This window comes from Cherax quadricarinatus, chromosome 9 (assembly GCF_038502225.1).
Source record: "Cherax quadricarinatus isolate ZL_2023a chromosome 9, ASM3850222v1, whole genome shotgun sequence".
Taxonomy (NCBI): domain Eukaryota; kingdom Metazoa; phylum Arthropoda; class Malacostraca; order Decapoda; family Parastacidae; genus Cherax; species Cherax quadricarinatus.
In genome coordinates this window covers 5492835-5510094 of record NC_091300.1, presented here as the reverse complement: position 1 = coordinate 5510094, position 17260 = coordinate 5492835, and the positions used below count along the sequence as shown (strand labels likewise).

The 17260-nt window shown below is 38.4% G+C and overlaps 1 protein-coding gene across 30 annotated transcripts in view; it reads right to left on the bottom strand.

Moving 5' to 3' along the window:
* Positions 1-17260, bottom strand: part of LOC128686186 (nucleolar protein dao-5) — a 1503768-nt gene that overhangs the window by 88280 nt on the left and 1398228 nt on the right. For 27 of the 30 annotated variants that reach the window (XM_053772972.2, XM_053772989.2, XM_053772979.2 and 24 more), the window contains 2 exons: positions 16607-16848; positions 12824-12911 (listed from right to left, as the gene is read on the bottom strand). In XM_053772972.2, coding sequence (XP_053628947.1) covers positions 12824-12911; positions 16607-16848 — 330 coding nt within the window. The remainder of the gene's footprint in view (positions 1-12823; positions 12912-16606; positions 16849-17260) is intronic. The other 3 variants (XM_053772973.2, XM_053772977.2, XM_053772992.2) reach the window with 1 other exon arrangement.

The window sequence follows — 17260 nt, the reverse complement described above, 5'->3', positions numbered from 1 at the left end:
AAACATTCCCACTCTATCTTTTAAAACATAAGCACTGTATTACCTACCTCCAGAACTCAAACCCAGCTAGCCAGTTTTTCTGAATCTCTTCCCAGACATTCCCTTGCTCACACTCCAAGAGTACATTAAATCCTAAAAATTCCTGCTCTACACTGTTACAAACTAACAGTCCCATATACCTGCAGGATGCTCAAAAACCTAAACACCCTCTTTCCAGCTTCCTTTTGGTCCACCTTTTGAAATACTGGGATTAAAAGATCTCAGTTCCATCAGGTATACCATTCATAATATCACACTATTTCCTAATTTCTTCGCATCTTACTCTCTGCATGTATTCCAACTGTTCCAATTTCCTCACCACTGCAACATTCATACCACACTAACATACCCACCATTAATATACCACACTATAACATACAACACCATAACATGCCTTACCTTACTCACACATACAGAGTACTCACAAACAAAAAGCAACACTAACCAATACATTTTCCTTTTTGCTCTCAGTGTTTAACTTTTTTTTGGTTTAGAAAGACACGTAAGCAAACACTATAACATATTTATTAGAAAACGTTTCGGTCCTGGGACCTTGATCACTTCTAACATACAGAGGTAGAAAGACATTATATATATAGGCGGAGAGTGATATGTGACGCACGTGACCTGAGGAATGTCATGAGAACATAAGAATGGAGGAACACTGTAGAAGGCCTACTGGCCCATGTGAGGCAGGTCCTTATCAAAACAACCCCTGCCTATGATGAGGACGGGTAGACGATGAAATCATGTGACTCCTGTGTTGTTGGGTTGGTGCTGCTTAAGTATCATGTATGCCATTGTTTTTGAAATTTTGTAGTTTCCAGTGTTGCGTTCTATAGTGTCGGTGATGGCGATTAGTGAGGCTTCTAGGCACCGTCGGCGTCTGAGGTCTGGTTCAGTGAGAACGAGTTGTGCCTCATTCCAGTTCATCAAATGCCCTGTGGAGTCTCTGTGGAGGACACAGGCATACCTTACATCGTCTCTGTTAGAGGCATTTCGATGCTCATTCAGGCGGACTGCAAGATCTCTGCCTGTCTCGCCTACATATTTCTTGGGACAGAACCCACAGGGGATAGTGTAGATGCCTGCTGTAGAAGTTAGAGGTGTGGGGCTGCGTTTCGTACAGCAGGCGTCTACACTATCCCCTGTGGGTTCTGTCCCAAGAAATATGTAGGCGAGACAGGCAGAGATCTTGCAGTCCGCCTGAATGAGCATCGAAATGCCTCTAACAGAGACGATGTAAGGTACGCCTGTGTCCTCCACAGAGACTCCACGGGGCATTTGATGAACTGGAATGAGGCACAACTCGTTCTCACTGAACCAGACCTCAGACGCCGACGGTGCCTAGAAGCCTCACTAATCGCCATCACCGACACTATAGAACGCAACACTGGAAACTACAAAATTTCAAAAACAATGGCATACATGATACTTAAGCAGCACCAACCCAACAACACAGGAGTCACATGATTTCATCGTCTACCCATCCTCATCATAGGCAGGGGTTGTTTTGATAAGGACCTGCCTCGCATGGGCCAGTAGGCCTTCTACAGTGTTCCTCCATTCTTATGTTCTTATGACATTCCTCAGGTCACGTGCGTCACATCTCACTCTCCGCCTATATATATAATATCTTTCTACCTCTGTATGTTAGAAGTGATCAAGGTCCCAGGACCGAAACGTTTTCTAATAAATATGTTATAGTGTTTGCTTACGTGTCTTTCTAAACCAACTTGTCGGTATTTATTACCAAGGTTTATACCAACTTTTTTTTGCATGAGCTCCTCAATGCTGGGCTAAAATGTGACCCCTGCCACTACTAACAGGTAAATACTCTATCTATTTTGTTTCCCTCATCCATTCTGTGATTTACTTTGTCTTTCATGGACAAGTCTGCCAAAACATCCACTTCCAAATAGCTAAATCACATCTTCCATACTGCTTCCTTCTAATCTTCCCCTGCCCAGATTACTTCTTAATCTCATTGCCTTGCTCTTTTCTGTTCTTGCTTTCAACTTTCTGCTTTTATACACCTCTCAAACTCATCCATCAACCTGTGCTACTTGTCTCAACGTAAAAAAAAAAAAAAAAAAAAAAAAAGTGCAACTGCAACAGCTCCCCTTATGTATCTGATTCACTTCTTTAAAGTTCAAACATCTTCCCAGCACCACATTTACTTCTTTTACAACCTCACATCTGTGTGATTCACAGAAATGTATTTTATAAAATTTGATTTTTAATTTTATAGTAGTGAGTTAACTGTAGCAGTAAGGCTGCTTCAGTGTAAACATGGTAATAAGCCAACGGTAATTTGCTGCTCATGCTTGCCATTCTGAAATGTGTATATTTGATAGTTTATTACTTGGGTAGCACTGAAAATGGGTTGGGCAAATATTCTGTTAGTGGGATGGATTTGTGAAGGACCTGCCCAGTACAGGCCAATAGGCCTACTGCAGTGTTCCTCCTTTATGTTATTTATTTTATTAACGCTTCGGCCGTTTCCCACCAAGGCATCTTATCTTATGTTATTATGTTCTTATATATCTCATTTACAATGTGAAGGCTAAGAAATGTGACCTGGAAATATAGTAGCCCCTTGTATAATACATTTCAAATATGCTTCTCTTGTGTCTATAGCATTTCATGTCCTTGGCAATGCAGACCCAGAAGAAAAAAAAATTATTACAAATGTTATTCAAGCTTCATGCTAAGCATCGTGGCCAACTCATGGATCAAGGTCTATCAGCATTTTCGGGCTTACCACCACCCTCACTTGTCATTCCATGTCAACTGTGGCATCCACAAGGCTCGGTAGCAATGCTCAAAGTGAGAAGGTATCAGCTAAGCAAAGATCTGATGCTATAGAATAAAATGAAATGTTAATTAACCAAGTCATAAAATTCATACGAGTGAGGAAGCTATATAAGCGATTACATTTTGTTGCTAATGTTAGTGATGCCACAGTATGGATGCACATGAGGTCTATCTAGCTGAATAAGATGGAGTTAAGAGAACACATGAGTTGCACTTAGTAGCACCAGGATTTGGAAGCACTCATTCCTTCAACACAGAGCAGTAAGGAGATCTCAAACAAGTGCAAATTTAGTGCTGGGTAATTTGAAAATTTTAAGAAGAGAAACAACCTGCACAGTGTAAAATTTTATGGTAAGGATGCATATGCCAATTATGAGATTATGAAGCTGCTGATTACTACTACTCTGCTGAATTTGCTTGTGGTATTCAGAACAATTATTACAAACCCTGACCAAATGTCCCATGATGATGACACCCAATTATTTTAGAGGTGGATGATACGAAAAACCTACAAGCAGGAAAATGCTGCCCCGGGCCTCAAGGCCACCAAAAACCATATCATAAGCAGAAGTCTTTGCTTGGTGATCCAACAAGGCATTAATAATTGTTGTCATTCACAGACTGGTTCACACACATCTTTGTGCAACAAGTAAGAAAATAACTTTGCATTTAATGGTCTCAAGCCTGACAAAACCCCTTGTAATCCTGCTACAATGTTGCACAATGTGAGAGTAATGAGGTCCTCTTCATATCATCAAGCCTAACCTATTTAATATACCTCCCTCCCTACTACTGCACCAGAAGTACTGTGAGAAAGCTTATCTAGGTATTCAAAAGAAAAAAGGGGTCAAGAAGTTTTCCTGAGAATTCAGCATTATCTACACAAAAGTCATCATGAGATAAGGTGAACCATTCTACTATACATGCTGGGTGGTGAGATTTATGGCATTTTGTTGTCAATGATTTCAAGATTTTTTTATAATAAGGAGGGGAGAATTACTGTAGAACTGGCAACAAGTGTGGGCAGTAAGATCATCAGAAACATGGAAGACACCTGTAGGAACTTCCAATTTAAGCCATGTTGTATGAAGAAGTAGTGCTTTGGGTAAAAGTAATGACACCTATCAAACTAGTAATGGTCTCAGAATTGATCACTCTTGCATTGTGAAAAGCTGCTTACACTAGCACTTCCATCCCTATTCTCTTCTTTTTTTTTTCAACAAGTTAATGGCTCTGGGGATCACTGCCTCATACAACCTGATCTTAGATCAGGACTTCTAAATTGGAAAGCAAATATTACAGAATTATCATTTTATGTCAACTGGATGTCTACATCAGGAATGTACCTGTAATGTGTAATTTTGAGCTACCTCTTTTTAAGTTTTAAGTGTAATTATTGGTAATAATGCTTACAATAGTTCAATGGATACATGTAACTTAATGAGACATTTATTAAGGCAATATTTCCCTCACCAGCACAAGATACTTCATGATACCACCACCAGTCCACCAATATCCACTGCCACCATTCATCCACTGCCACACAACTTTCTTCAGCCACTCTCCCACTAGCAAATATTACCTGCATGGATAGGTGCTGAGCTAGCATTAAACAACTTGCAACATAAATTAATAAAAATAGAGATTAAGATTTTTTCAAATATTGGCATTTTCCTCCTGAGATGATGAGAGCATGTGAATGGGCAAGAAGACAATAACAAACTAACGTGGACCAGGCCAGCTGCTCCTCTTACAAAGGAATTATGACAACTGATAGGTTCTGGATGAAGCCTGGACCAGACAAACTTGCGATTAAGAGGACTTTATCAACTTTATCGATAGTATGACCGGACCTGGCAGTTGTGCAATACAGTGGATTTGGTCCACTGCACTGCTATTCTTTACTGGACACCCCAATAAATATACATGTTGAGCCTTTGTCCAGCCAGGTTTTTTGTATGTTTTAGCTCATATGCACTTAAAAAAAAAAGGCACAAGTGATACAATGTTAAAAACATTTGAACATTTCATTCAGCACTTGGGAGAAATGAATATCCTATTAATCTGCAAAAGGATTTTGGTACTATTGATCACAATACTCTTCTATTAACCCTTAAACTGTCCAAATGTAGATCTAAGTTTTCACTGCCAACACACTGAATATTTAAAAAAAAAAAAACATTAAAGAGGGCAATTTTCTGTGTGTAATAAAAAAAAAAATAGGCTCAGTACTTGCCAAGATATAAGGCTGCAAAGTTGGCACTGGATGCTCACCTGGGAGCAACATGGTGTACTGCTGCTTGCAGAAGTGTTGCCAATATACCTTTTTTTCTCATTTTTATTTTAATTTACATATTTTTATGTTCTGATAATTACGATTTATAGTAGTTCTTGTGATTTCATAGCCAATCTTTGTTCTGACACTAATATTAGGTACTGAAATAGTACTCAGACAGTCATAAACACACTGACAGGCGAACATTTTCAACTGACTTGGTCACATACTATTGCCTAGAAATATATACAAAGTATTTATAGGTCCCAACAATGTTTTAGACATGCTGGAGTATACAGTGAAACCTCAGTTTTTGTATGCCCTAGTTTGTATGTTAAACTATAGTTCTCTAAAAAATGTATTTTCTGTTAATATTTTTGGGTGCCTGGAATGGATTAATTGGATTTACATTATTTCTTATGGGAAATATTAACAAAAAATAGATTTTAGAGAGAATAACTATAGTTTTACATACAAACTAGGGCATGCAAAAACCTAGCTTCTACTGCATATGAAACTCCTTGAAGCACAGTGTAAGACAAGTGTTACTCCACTTTTAACAGTGCAGCAGTGGAGTGACATTTGACGATCAAGCACTGCTCCAGGGATCAGTGGCTTTGTTTTCACTGTCACACATAAAACATGTCTTTCTATCTGTCTAGATCTGTCTGATTATCTGTCTTTCTGTCTGCCTGTGTGTCTCTGTCTTCCTGTCTCTCTCTGGTTGTCTCTGTCTGTCTCTCTCTCTGTCTCAGAGAGCCACTCATGAACCAACAGGTATTACACACTATGCAAAGTCATAATGCCTGATTCCTGATCAAGTGAAAATGTGTATTACTTGCCAGTCATGCTTATTATACCTTATATCTACAAGCACAGTATACCACTTTGCCTGGATTTTTTTGGGTTATCCTAGGTAATTTACACTATGTATGATAACTGTACTTGTGTGTACCTGTGAGACAGAGAGAGAGACGGAGACAGAGATAGACAGATACAGACGGAGAGACAGCCAAAGTCAATCAGCCAGCCAGCCAACCACCCAGCCAGTCAGCTGACCAGCCAGCCAGCCGGCCACCCAGCCAGCCAGGTGGCCTGCCGAATACATATTATACATTCCAGAATTATTTCTTACCTTAGGGCTTAGGTTCTAGGACATTCTGGCAAGACAACACCACCAGTGGTATCAAAATTGAAAGGATATTCCACATGGGTTATTATCAAGGTTTCTGATATTTCCTCAACCAGTTGTGGCCACATCTATCTCAAAGCCACTAAACTCAGGGTCAACATCACTTTCCTCTTAAAAGGGGAGTGTTAATACGACATGACATCAGTGAATCGCTAGTGCTTACCACACTGTTTGCTGTAGCTGGCACTCAGTTGAACTGGTGCTTCCACAAGGTACTAAGTGGTCCCAGATTTTTTTTAATACTGCGCATACCAAGTGTTAAGACTCATTCTATACTGACCAGGCATCTCAGGCCAATTGTGCCAAACTTGGAGGCAGGAAAAATAAAACGTTGATCTACATTTGGAGCGCTAGCGGTAACAACGTAGATCTATGTTTGGACAGTTTAAGGGTTAAATCATATTGTGCTTAATCACTATGAACTCAAAGGATACACATATACTGTACCTTATTTTTTGTCATATCTCAGTAACAGACAACAGCATATAGCCATAAATGACACCTTGTCTAGTACCTTACCACTGAATTTAGGTGTTCCCCAAGTTAGCATTCTGGGTCCTCTTCTTTCCTTCATTTACATTAATGGCCTACCTAATGCCACCCAACATCTGAAAACTGTACTCTTTCAATCAATCAATCAATCAAGTTTATTCTCTATAATGATTACAATGCGGGGTTTACTGATTTTGGATATTGTGTGGTTTACATGTTATAAAATACTAATTACAGAGGGGGCCACTAGGACACCTAGCATGGCTAGGCATTCCGGCCAGACTTAGATTAATTCTTAACTCTAAATTATTACAAATTATGGAGCAAGTTAGTATTATGGCTAAGTGACTAAATTATAGTTTGTGAGTTTAGCAATGTAAATGCTTTTGTTTTGGCACAATACATAGTTTCTATACTGGAGTATCACAGGCAAACTTATGACTAGTTAGGATTCATTATTTTAAGATTAAGATTCGTATTTCTGTGTTTATAGTCAAATGGGTGAGTGAGTGAGTGTAAGTGTGAACCACCAGGTGGTTTTCATGTAGTTAGTTGACGGAGTGTATCAGGGAGATAAGATGTTTTCTAACGGTAGTTTTGAAGGTGATGAACGTGTCTGTAGTTCTAGAGTTTTCAGGTAGGGTGTTCTAGATTTTAGGGCCCTTGACATACATTGAATTTTTGTAAAGGTTTAGTCGGACATGGGGAATGTCATAGAGATGTTTGTGTCTGGTATTATGCCTGTGGGTCCTGTCACAACTATCAAGAAAGTGCTTTAGGTCAAGGTTAATATTGGAATTTAAGGTCCTGTAGATGTAGATTGCACAGCAGTAAGTGTGGATGTTCTGAACAGGGAGTAAGTTTAAATCTATGAAGAGTGGAGGGATGTGTTGCCAGGGATAGGATTTAGTGATTATTCTTACTGTGGCTTTTTGTTGGGTTATTATTGGCTTTAGGTGTGTTGCTGCAGTTGATCCCCAAGCACAAATAGCATAGGCGAGGTATGGATAAATGAGTGAATGGTATAGTGTGAGAAGGGCATTTTGCAGCACGTAGTATCGTATCTTGGAGAGGATCCCAACCGTTTTGGATACTTTTTTTGTTATGTGTTGGATATGGGTGCTGAAATTCAGATTGTTGTCAAGGTATAGGCCTAGGAATTTGCCCTCATTATGTCTGGCAATTAGAGTGTTGTCGATCTTAATGTTAAGTTGCGCAACACCTGCTCTGCTACCAAACATAATATAGTAGGTTTTGTCAGTGTTAAGTTTATTGGCTGTCATCCAAGTCGATATTTTGAGCAGCTCCTCGTTAACAATGGTGTTGAGGGTGGCAAGATTAGGGTGAGAGATGACATAAGGCGTGTCGTCAGCAAAGAGAATGGGTTTCAGGTGTTGGGATACGTTTAGAAGATCACTGATGTAAATGAGGAAGAGCAGGGGACCAAGGACACTTCCCTGCAGAACTCCAGTATCAAGTGGTTGCGTTGATGATGCTGTGTCTTTAATGGTGACATACTGATACCTATTAGTAAGGTAGGATTTGAAATATGCAAGTGCATGGCCTCTTATACCATAATGATCAAGTTTGTGGAGTAGGATGCCGTGGTCTACTGTGTCAAAAGCTTTTCTTAGGTCAATAAAGATTCCTAGCGGATATTCCTTGTTTTCCAATGCTGTGTAAAGCAGATCTAGCATTTCTACAATTGCATCATTAGTGCTTTTATTTTTCCTGAATCCAAACTGGCAGGGGTTGAGTATGTTTTGTGCTGTTATAAATGAATATAGTCTCCTGTGCACGAGTTTCTCGAAGATTTTGAATAGCAATGGTAAGTTTGAGATTGGCCTATAGCTGTTTACATCTGTAGGGTCACCACCTTTATGTATTGGTGTAACCCTTGCTGTCTTGAGTAGTGTCTTCAAAGTGCTAGTTTCTAGTGACTTGTTAAAAAGTAATGTAATAGCATACGAAATGACATGGGCCGCTCGCTTGAACAATAATGGTGGGACATGAGACAGATTCCCTGAGTTATTTTTAAGTGACTTTATAATCTCAGTGACTTCCGTGAGCTCAGTTGGTACAAGATAAAAGGAATTTGGGAAATTCCCATCTAGGTAGTCCCTGACACGGGCGTTGGTACGTGGGATTTTACTGGCGAGATTAGATCCTATGGTTGAGAAGTCGTTTATCTTGTTAGCTGTATCAGTGTGATGCAGTGGTGTTTCATTAGGTTTAGTTAGGACAATATTTTTTTTTTTTTCAGTTTGTGGGTCCCCAGAATCTGGGATAACATGACATTTATATCAGGCCTAGAGCCTTTGACAGCAAGCACCCTAACTAATGATGAACCAAAACTAAAAAAGGTCAACAAATATGCGACTACCAATAAACTCACAATTATGCGGACCCTTGGTTTTTGCGAGTCTCAGTTTTCGTGAATTTTGGTTATTGGCAACTTTTTTTGTCAAAATACAGCCTTGGTTTTCGTGATTTCCCTTGGATTTCAGCAGTTGTACAGTATGTGTCCCAGTGGCCCCGCACACACAAAGCCTCCCACAGACGCATTCAAGAGTCAGTCTGGCATTGTTTCTCAGTGAGTGAGCATCACCCCCCACATTCATATGAAACAGTTCGTAATAATCCATTGTTTTTGTGCTTGCAACTGCTAAATAAGCCACCATGGGCCCAAAGAAAGCTCTTAGTGCCAGCCCTTTGGTAAATAAGGTTGTGGAATGTATTGTGGCATTGGGGATTTCCATGGGGTTGGATGTGGAAGAGTTGGTGAAGGACCACAGTGAAGAGCTAGCCACTGAAGAGCTGCAAGAGCTTCATCTGCAACAACAATAGACCACAGCTGAGGAAATTGCTTCAGAGGAGGAGGAAGAGAGAGAGGAGAAGGTGCCTTCTTCTATGATTAAGGATATTTGTGCAAAGTGGAATGAGGTGCAAACTTTTGTGGAGGAACATCACCCCAACAAAGCTGTTGTAGGCCGTGTCTGCGACAAGTTCAATGACAACGCCTTGTCCCATTTTAGGCAAAGCTTAAAGAGATGCCAGAAACAGAGCTCTCTAGAACAATTTTTTGAGCGACAAGGGTCCAGTGATTCTCAAGCTGGTCCTAGTGCCATTAAAAAACAAAGAAGGGAAGTAACCCCAGATAAGGACTCGGTACCTAAAATCTTTATGGAAGGGGATTCCCCTTCCAAACAATAGTAACTTCTCCCTCTCCCCTCCTCCCGTCTTCCATACACCAAGAGTCTTCAATAAAGGTAAGTGTGATGCTATTATTGCTTTATATTGATTTGTCATTCTTTTTTGTATGTATATCTATATTTAATCTCCAAAAAAAAATTTTTTTGTTAATACTTTTGGGTGTCTTCCATGGGAAAGTGGAACAGAATTCTTCCTCCGTAAGCCATGCGTGTCGTAAAAGGCGGCTAAAATGCCAGGAGCAAGGGACTAGTAACTCCTTCTCCTGAATATATTACTAAATTTAAAAAGAGAAACTTTCATTTTTCTTTTTGGGCCACCCTGCCTCGGTGGGATACGGTCGGTTTGTTGAAAGAAGACTTTTTTGGTGTCTGGAACAGATTAATTGGATTTACATTATTTTTTATGGGGAAAATGGTTTTGAGTTTTGTGAATTTTGGTTTTCAGCAGACTCTCTGGAATGGATTAATCACGAAAACCAAGGGTCCACTGTACTATTAAAAAAAGTTCTATATAATAACTAGGACTCAACCATGTCTTTAACCCTTTGACTGTCGAAGGGCCAAATCCTGAAGTTGCTTCTGGTGTCGCAAAATATTCGAAAAAAAAAAAAAATTATTTTTTCTTATGAAATGATAGAGAATCTTTTCCCGATTGTAAAGACACCAAAAAAACGAAATTTGATGGAAAACTGACAGAATTACGCTCTCGCGAAGTTAGCGACTTCGGCGATATTTAAAAATCGGCAATTTCGCCCACTTTGAGCCCTATTTTCGGCTAATTCCGTTATTCCAGTCAACCAAACTCATAACTATTTCTTCAGAACTCTATTTTTTCTATCGATTGAGTACAAGAAACTGCCCATTTACCGATTTCAACTACCCAATAACATGGTCAGAAATTTGCAATTTGGCCAATTTCACGAAAATTAAAAAATACGACAATTTCAAAATAAGGTCCAGAATGAACAATGCAGACATTCCTGGCTCTAAAATAACATTTTCTTTGCTCATCAGTCATGTCTCCAGGTCCCTGTGATATTACTCTTGCTTTTTATTTTGAAATTTTATTCAAACAAAAAATAGAAGATTTACTGTTATGCAGACTACTGCAATACTGTAATAATTGTAAAAATTACATCAACCCATTCATGACTGCGTATTAGAATGGCTATTTGGACATTTATTGGACAATGACATCATTTGTTCACTTTTGAACATCGGCAAAAATCAAACATTTCCTGTACTTTGTGCTCCATTTCCAGGTTCTTTTTATAGTAAAATTAATCAAAATCACCTCCATTTCTATAATATAGTTTCAATTCTATCAAATGAGACCAAGAAAACGAGAATACAACCACAAATACTATACGAAAATAGACCACAAAGTCGGCATTTTAATTAAAAAAAACGGTCGGAGTTTTTTTTTTCTCATTATGCACTGCGTGCTCCAGGATTTTTTTTATGTGGTGCACACTGACCACACAGACCCATTCTCTCACATGTGGGCCTACTAGCTTTCTCCTGCCTGATTTGAAGCCGCTAGAATTTATGAGTATATATACGTCAAACACGGTACCTCGCAAACGTATATATACGGCCGCGACAGTCAAAGGGTTAATAAGACAGAATCAATAAAACTGAAAAAAAAAAAATGAAAAATTCCTAGGTCTAACTGTGGACAACAGACTGAAACTTAATGTTCATACCTAACACACACCAACAAAAGTATCTAAGACTGTAGGATTACCCTCTAAAACTTGCTGTTGTGTTCTGCAACTCATACTACTATTAACACTTTACTTTTCTCCTCATACCTTATACTGTACATGGAATCTGTGCCTGGGTTTTCCAGGTTAACTTCACCTAAATGATAAATACTGGAAAGCATTTACTTTACCATGTATTAACACTACAGGAAGTGTCTTAGCTAGTTACTTATAAGTTATTATTAAGACAATGTTATTTATAAGATTGCAGGTGTGAACCAGGTATCAGAATTTGATATTCAGCCTGCCACTTTCAACTTATTTCAGTATTCTAAGAGCCAGACTTCGTAATGATGGGCCTGGTTTTTGTACTGTAATGTTTTTACCACCTAACTTTGAATGGTATAGTTTGTGAACATAGCTTAAAAGGGTGCCTCACAAGCTCTCTGCAGGTTAATCATAACACATCACATCCACCATTTCTATTAGACATCAGACTAAGAAGTCAAAGCTGGCAAAATGCCAGGTAAGAAATGCTTGTGTATTTTAGGTTCTTAATTGTGAAATAATAAAAAAAAATCAGTATCAGAGCTCTAATTTTACCAAAAGTTAAAAACAGTTTTCAGCAATGTATATACTGATGTATAAAAATTGACTTCAAATCCCATTCCAAGTAAAATGCTGTCTGCATTAAAAATTTATGTGGAGTTTCCTTTCCTGTATGTAAGATGTTTTATAAGGGCCTACTTTAAGTAATCCCAATGGTATCCTTAATAACCAATATATCTGTGCAACATAACAATGCCTTTGTAACAAAAGTAACCTAATAGTGCACAGCGTATCTACTGAATATGTTTTCAGTTCATTTACAGCTATCATGCTTTAAAAAAAAAATCTTTTGATATGACACAAGCAGCAGTTTCAATCACCAGCAAATATGGCATATCAATTGCCTCTAGAGAAGCAATAATCAGAATAATAAGGCCCAAGCAACTAACACCACTGACAATGCAACACACTGTCAGATGGTTCAAGATTAACTTCCTAATGTAGGCAATATTTATAGCAAAGATAAAATGAAAACTCATACCTTCAGGGATATTGTGCGTAACAGTAAACGTCTTGCCAGTGTCTAGAGGAACAGTCCAATTTACTGGATCTGGACTTTTTACCATAACCTGGAAAAATTACAATAAAATTAGTATGCCCTACTGTCATAAAAATTAGATTTACAGTAGTTTCCATGTAAAATCAAATAAAGGCATACTTATCCATATCACAGTAAAAACATTTAAAAAATGAAACCTCTTTGGTGTGTCAGTGCAATTAATGCACATGAATTTACAAAGCTATCAGGAAATTATGCATTTCATAAATACACTAATTTTGTATTAGTTACATGGACTTGAATTTCAAATTAAAGAAGGAGCCAAAATACAAAGAGCTAAGAAGCAAATACATATTAAAGACTAAGGAAAATATTTTATTAAGGATGAAGGAGATACAGGTGATGCAAGACAGGGTGCAAAAATTTTAAACATGACAAGAAGATCAAGGCTAATAGAGGTTATAATTAAAGAATGGACGCACAAGAAAGGGAACTAGAAAAATTTTACGACAAAAATCATTTAAAGAAAGAAGAATAAAAATGCACTGCTTGTAGAGGATAGCTTTGTGTCTGATAGTGTCAAATAAAGAGATTTCCTCTGAATAAGAAAATAGGAATACGAATGGTGAAAAATACAAATAAAATGAGGTTTTATAACAAAACAGGAATGAGAAATTTTTTTTAAGACCTCAAAACACCTTTCATTGCCATCTTGATACACATCACATTTATTACAATTACAGATTATTGGTAATTTAACAATTAGTAACAATGTACAAAAACAATTATCAACAAAATAAAATACTAGTGTTGCACAAGTACTGTATAATGTATCAGTGTGAAATAATGCCAAATGGCTACTCTGCCCTTTTGGTTGGTACAACATTGAGTCTCTGGATCAGTTTTTTTTTTTTTTTTTTTTTTTTTTGTGGGGTGGGGGGGGGGGGTTATTTCTTTAAAAGAACTGCCCCTTTTTAGTGGGTTCCTCTCCTTGTTACTGATCATCTTTTTTTACTTTTGTTTTGGCAAGTCTCTGCCTTTGCATAGCTTAGTCGTATTGGGTCTTTAACAATATCAGGCATCATTGCTGATTTTTCTTTTAACACACTGGCCATCTTCACTGAGGCAGGGTGACCTGAAAAAGAAACACTTTCACCATCATTTACACTATCATTGTCTTGCCAGAGACATGCAGATACTAAAGATGGAGGCAAGTAATGTCTTTGTGGTATCACATGAAAGCTCTTCTGTTTCTTTCACAGTAGCCACTGCTAGTTATGGGCCACGCCATAGGGGCATTGAAATCTGGAACACCCACAAGGTATACTCCAGCATCAGGTCTTCCTTGACCTTGGCCAAAGGCGCAGTTTTTACTATCATCCACTCATTTTCTTTCTTTCTCAGTTTCTTTAATTCTTCTTCGGGGTGGCCCGGTGGCCTGGTGGCTAAAGCTCCCGCTTCACACACGGAGGGCCCGGGTTCGATTCCCGGCGGGTGGAAACATATCGACACGTTTCCTTACACCTGTTGTCCTGTTCACCTAGCAGCAAATAGGTACCTGGGTGTTAGTCGACTGGTGTGGGTCGCATCCTGGGGGACAAGATTAAGGACCCCAATGGAAATAAGTTAGACAGTCCTCGATGACGCACTGACTTTCTTGGGTTATCCTGGGTGGCTAACCCTCCGGGGTTAAAAATCCGAACGAAATCTTATCTTATCTTATCTTATCTTCATTCTGATTTGCTTTCACTTTTCTTTCCACCTAAAGCACAGTTGTTTCACTGTGTATTAATAACCAATAACTGATGGTTGGATCCATTTGCTTTTTGACCTGACAAGTGGTTGTTCTTGAATGTTGTCTACTAGAATTCTGATGAAATATGACTACAAACCATCTTCAATCATATAGGAAGCACTTGTTCAACTGAAACTAAAATTCCCAGGCAATCCTACTGTCTATAAACATGGATTTCAATGTACGTATTCCTATTGTAAATAACTGAACACAGGCTGTAGCTTAACTGCGCTACCTTAGCTAGCCAAATAATCTAAGCAGTGATAAAAGCATCATTATTGTTTATAGTTATGAGACTTTTGTTGCTACCACTGATCATTTATTATGTAGGAACTTTTGTTGGGAAGGTGCTGCTTTCTGAAGTAAACAGCTTGGTGTGACTATTGTAATTCATGTTTATGTTTGTCTTTCTTGACATACTGGAGAAGTTATGCCTTTCCTGAAGTTTCCTTTACATGTCTCTAAAATCAACAGTATTTGTAAAATATACATTTTCCTTAGCAGCATCATTGACTGAGCTTCTGTTCATTTGAATCAATATAAGAAAGTCAAGAAGTGTACAGTGGACCCCCGCATAGCGAACTTAATCCGTGCAAGAGGGCTGGTCGTTATGCGAAATGTTCGCTATGCGAATTAATTTTCCCCATAAGAAATAATGGAAATAAAATTAATCCGTGCAAGACACCCAAAAGTATGAAAAAAAATTTTTTTTACCACAAAAAAATGTTAATTTTAGTACACACAAACTGAAAAAGGCATGCACAATTACATGACACTTACTTTTATTGAAGATCTGGTGATGATTGATGGGATGGGAGGAGGGGAGAGAGAGTGTTAGTGTTTAGAAGGGGAATCCCCTTCCATTAGGACTTGAGGTAGCAAGTCCTTTTCCGGGGTTACTTCCCTTCTTCTTTTAATGCCACTAGGACCAGCTTCAGAGTCACTGGACCTCTGTCGCACAACAAATCTGTCCATAGAGCTCTGTACCTCCCGTTCCTTTACGATTTGTCTAAAATGGGCCATAACATTGTCATTGAAATAGTCACCAGCACGGCTTGCAACAGCTGTGTCAGGGTGATTTTCATCCATAAAGGTTTGCAGTTCAACCCACTGTGCACACATTTCCTTAATTTTTGAAGTAGGCACAATGGATTCCACAACTGGCATAGGCTTCTCAGGGTTAGCCCCAAACCCTTCAAAATCTTTCTTAATTTCCATACTAATTCTCACCCTTTTTACCACAGGGTTGGCACTAGAAGCTTTCTTGGGGCCCATGGTCACTTATTTTCCAGAAACAGCACCGAAAACACTGTAATAATACGAAATATTCCGAGTGTATGCTTGAATGTTACCGCGGAGGCTGGCTGGTAAACAATGGACGCGTCTCGGACGAAGGTCGCTGAGCGGGTTTTTGTCCACTATGCGGGGCAAAATTTTGGCGAACAAAGCGTTCGCTATGCGGATTGTTCGCTATGCAAGGCGTTCGCTATGCGGGGGTCCACTGTATTTGGTAGCAGCAGATGCTCCATGCTTTTTTCTAAAGTCGAAGTCACAAGTACAGTTGTCAAAATGTCATGATAGACAGATTTTTCTTGATTTTTATATCAGTGTATCAGAAGAATCAGCAAAAAATCTGATCAGAAGCAGAAAGCTAATCATTCACAATACCACGGAGGACTACCAGAGTTCAAATTCACAGCATATTAAATAACATGCTCAACTACTACCATGCATGTTAAATTGCACGTTCAAAGGTTAATAACTAATAATTTTCTAAGAATATACAGACTAAACAATAACGCATTGTATACACAAAAGAAAAAATATAACTGGGAAAATAAATGTACAGTACATACAATGATTATATACAATATCTAAAGAAAACTTCTCAGTTGAACTACATTACTTTGCAAACCTCAACTCTTCACTACAAAAGAACAGAATAGTGTAAAAGTCCCGAGAAAACATACCCATTTACCAACCTGATCAGGCGACTTGACCCGAGTTGGCTCAGGTGGGGTTTTTACCACAGGTTCGTACTTCTCTGGGTCAAATCGAGGTTCTGGGGTAGATTTTCTTGCAGTTGATTCTTTAACAGCTTCCACAGGTTCCTTAGAACCATCCTTTGGTGCAAGATCCTTCATGATATCTTTAGGCCCATCTTTGGGTAAGATTTCCTTTTCTTTATCCTTTTTGGAGTCAGTTTCTTCACCTGTTGAGATATTATATATATTATGCCTTATCCCCAAAAAAGGATGCATTTCCCAAGAACTTTAAGGTGACTGCAATGCAGTTATATCTATGCAATCCTTCTAGTTTGTTGACAGACTAACGTGCAAGTCTCATCCACTGAAAGTACTATATCATTCTTGGTATAAAAATGCACAATTTATGCTATATTTCTCACTGTATTAACAAAAACTGAGATCATTTTAATAAGTTTTGCATTTACATGAAAATGAAGTACATTCCAATACAAAAAAGGTATGCTAAAATAAAATACAGATATTATTAAGAAAGTTAAGAGAGTACAAACCTTCACCAATATATCAAACATAAAAAATAATAAAACAGCATAAAGTACAAGTAAATAAACATAAAGGAATGCTCAAATAAACAAAAGA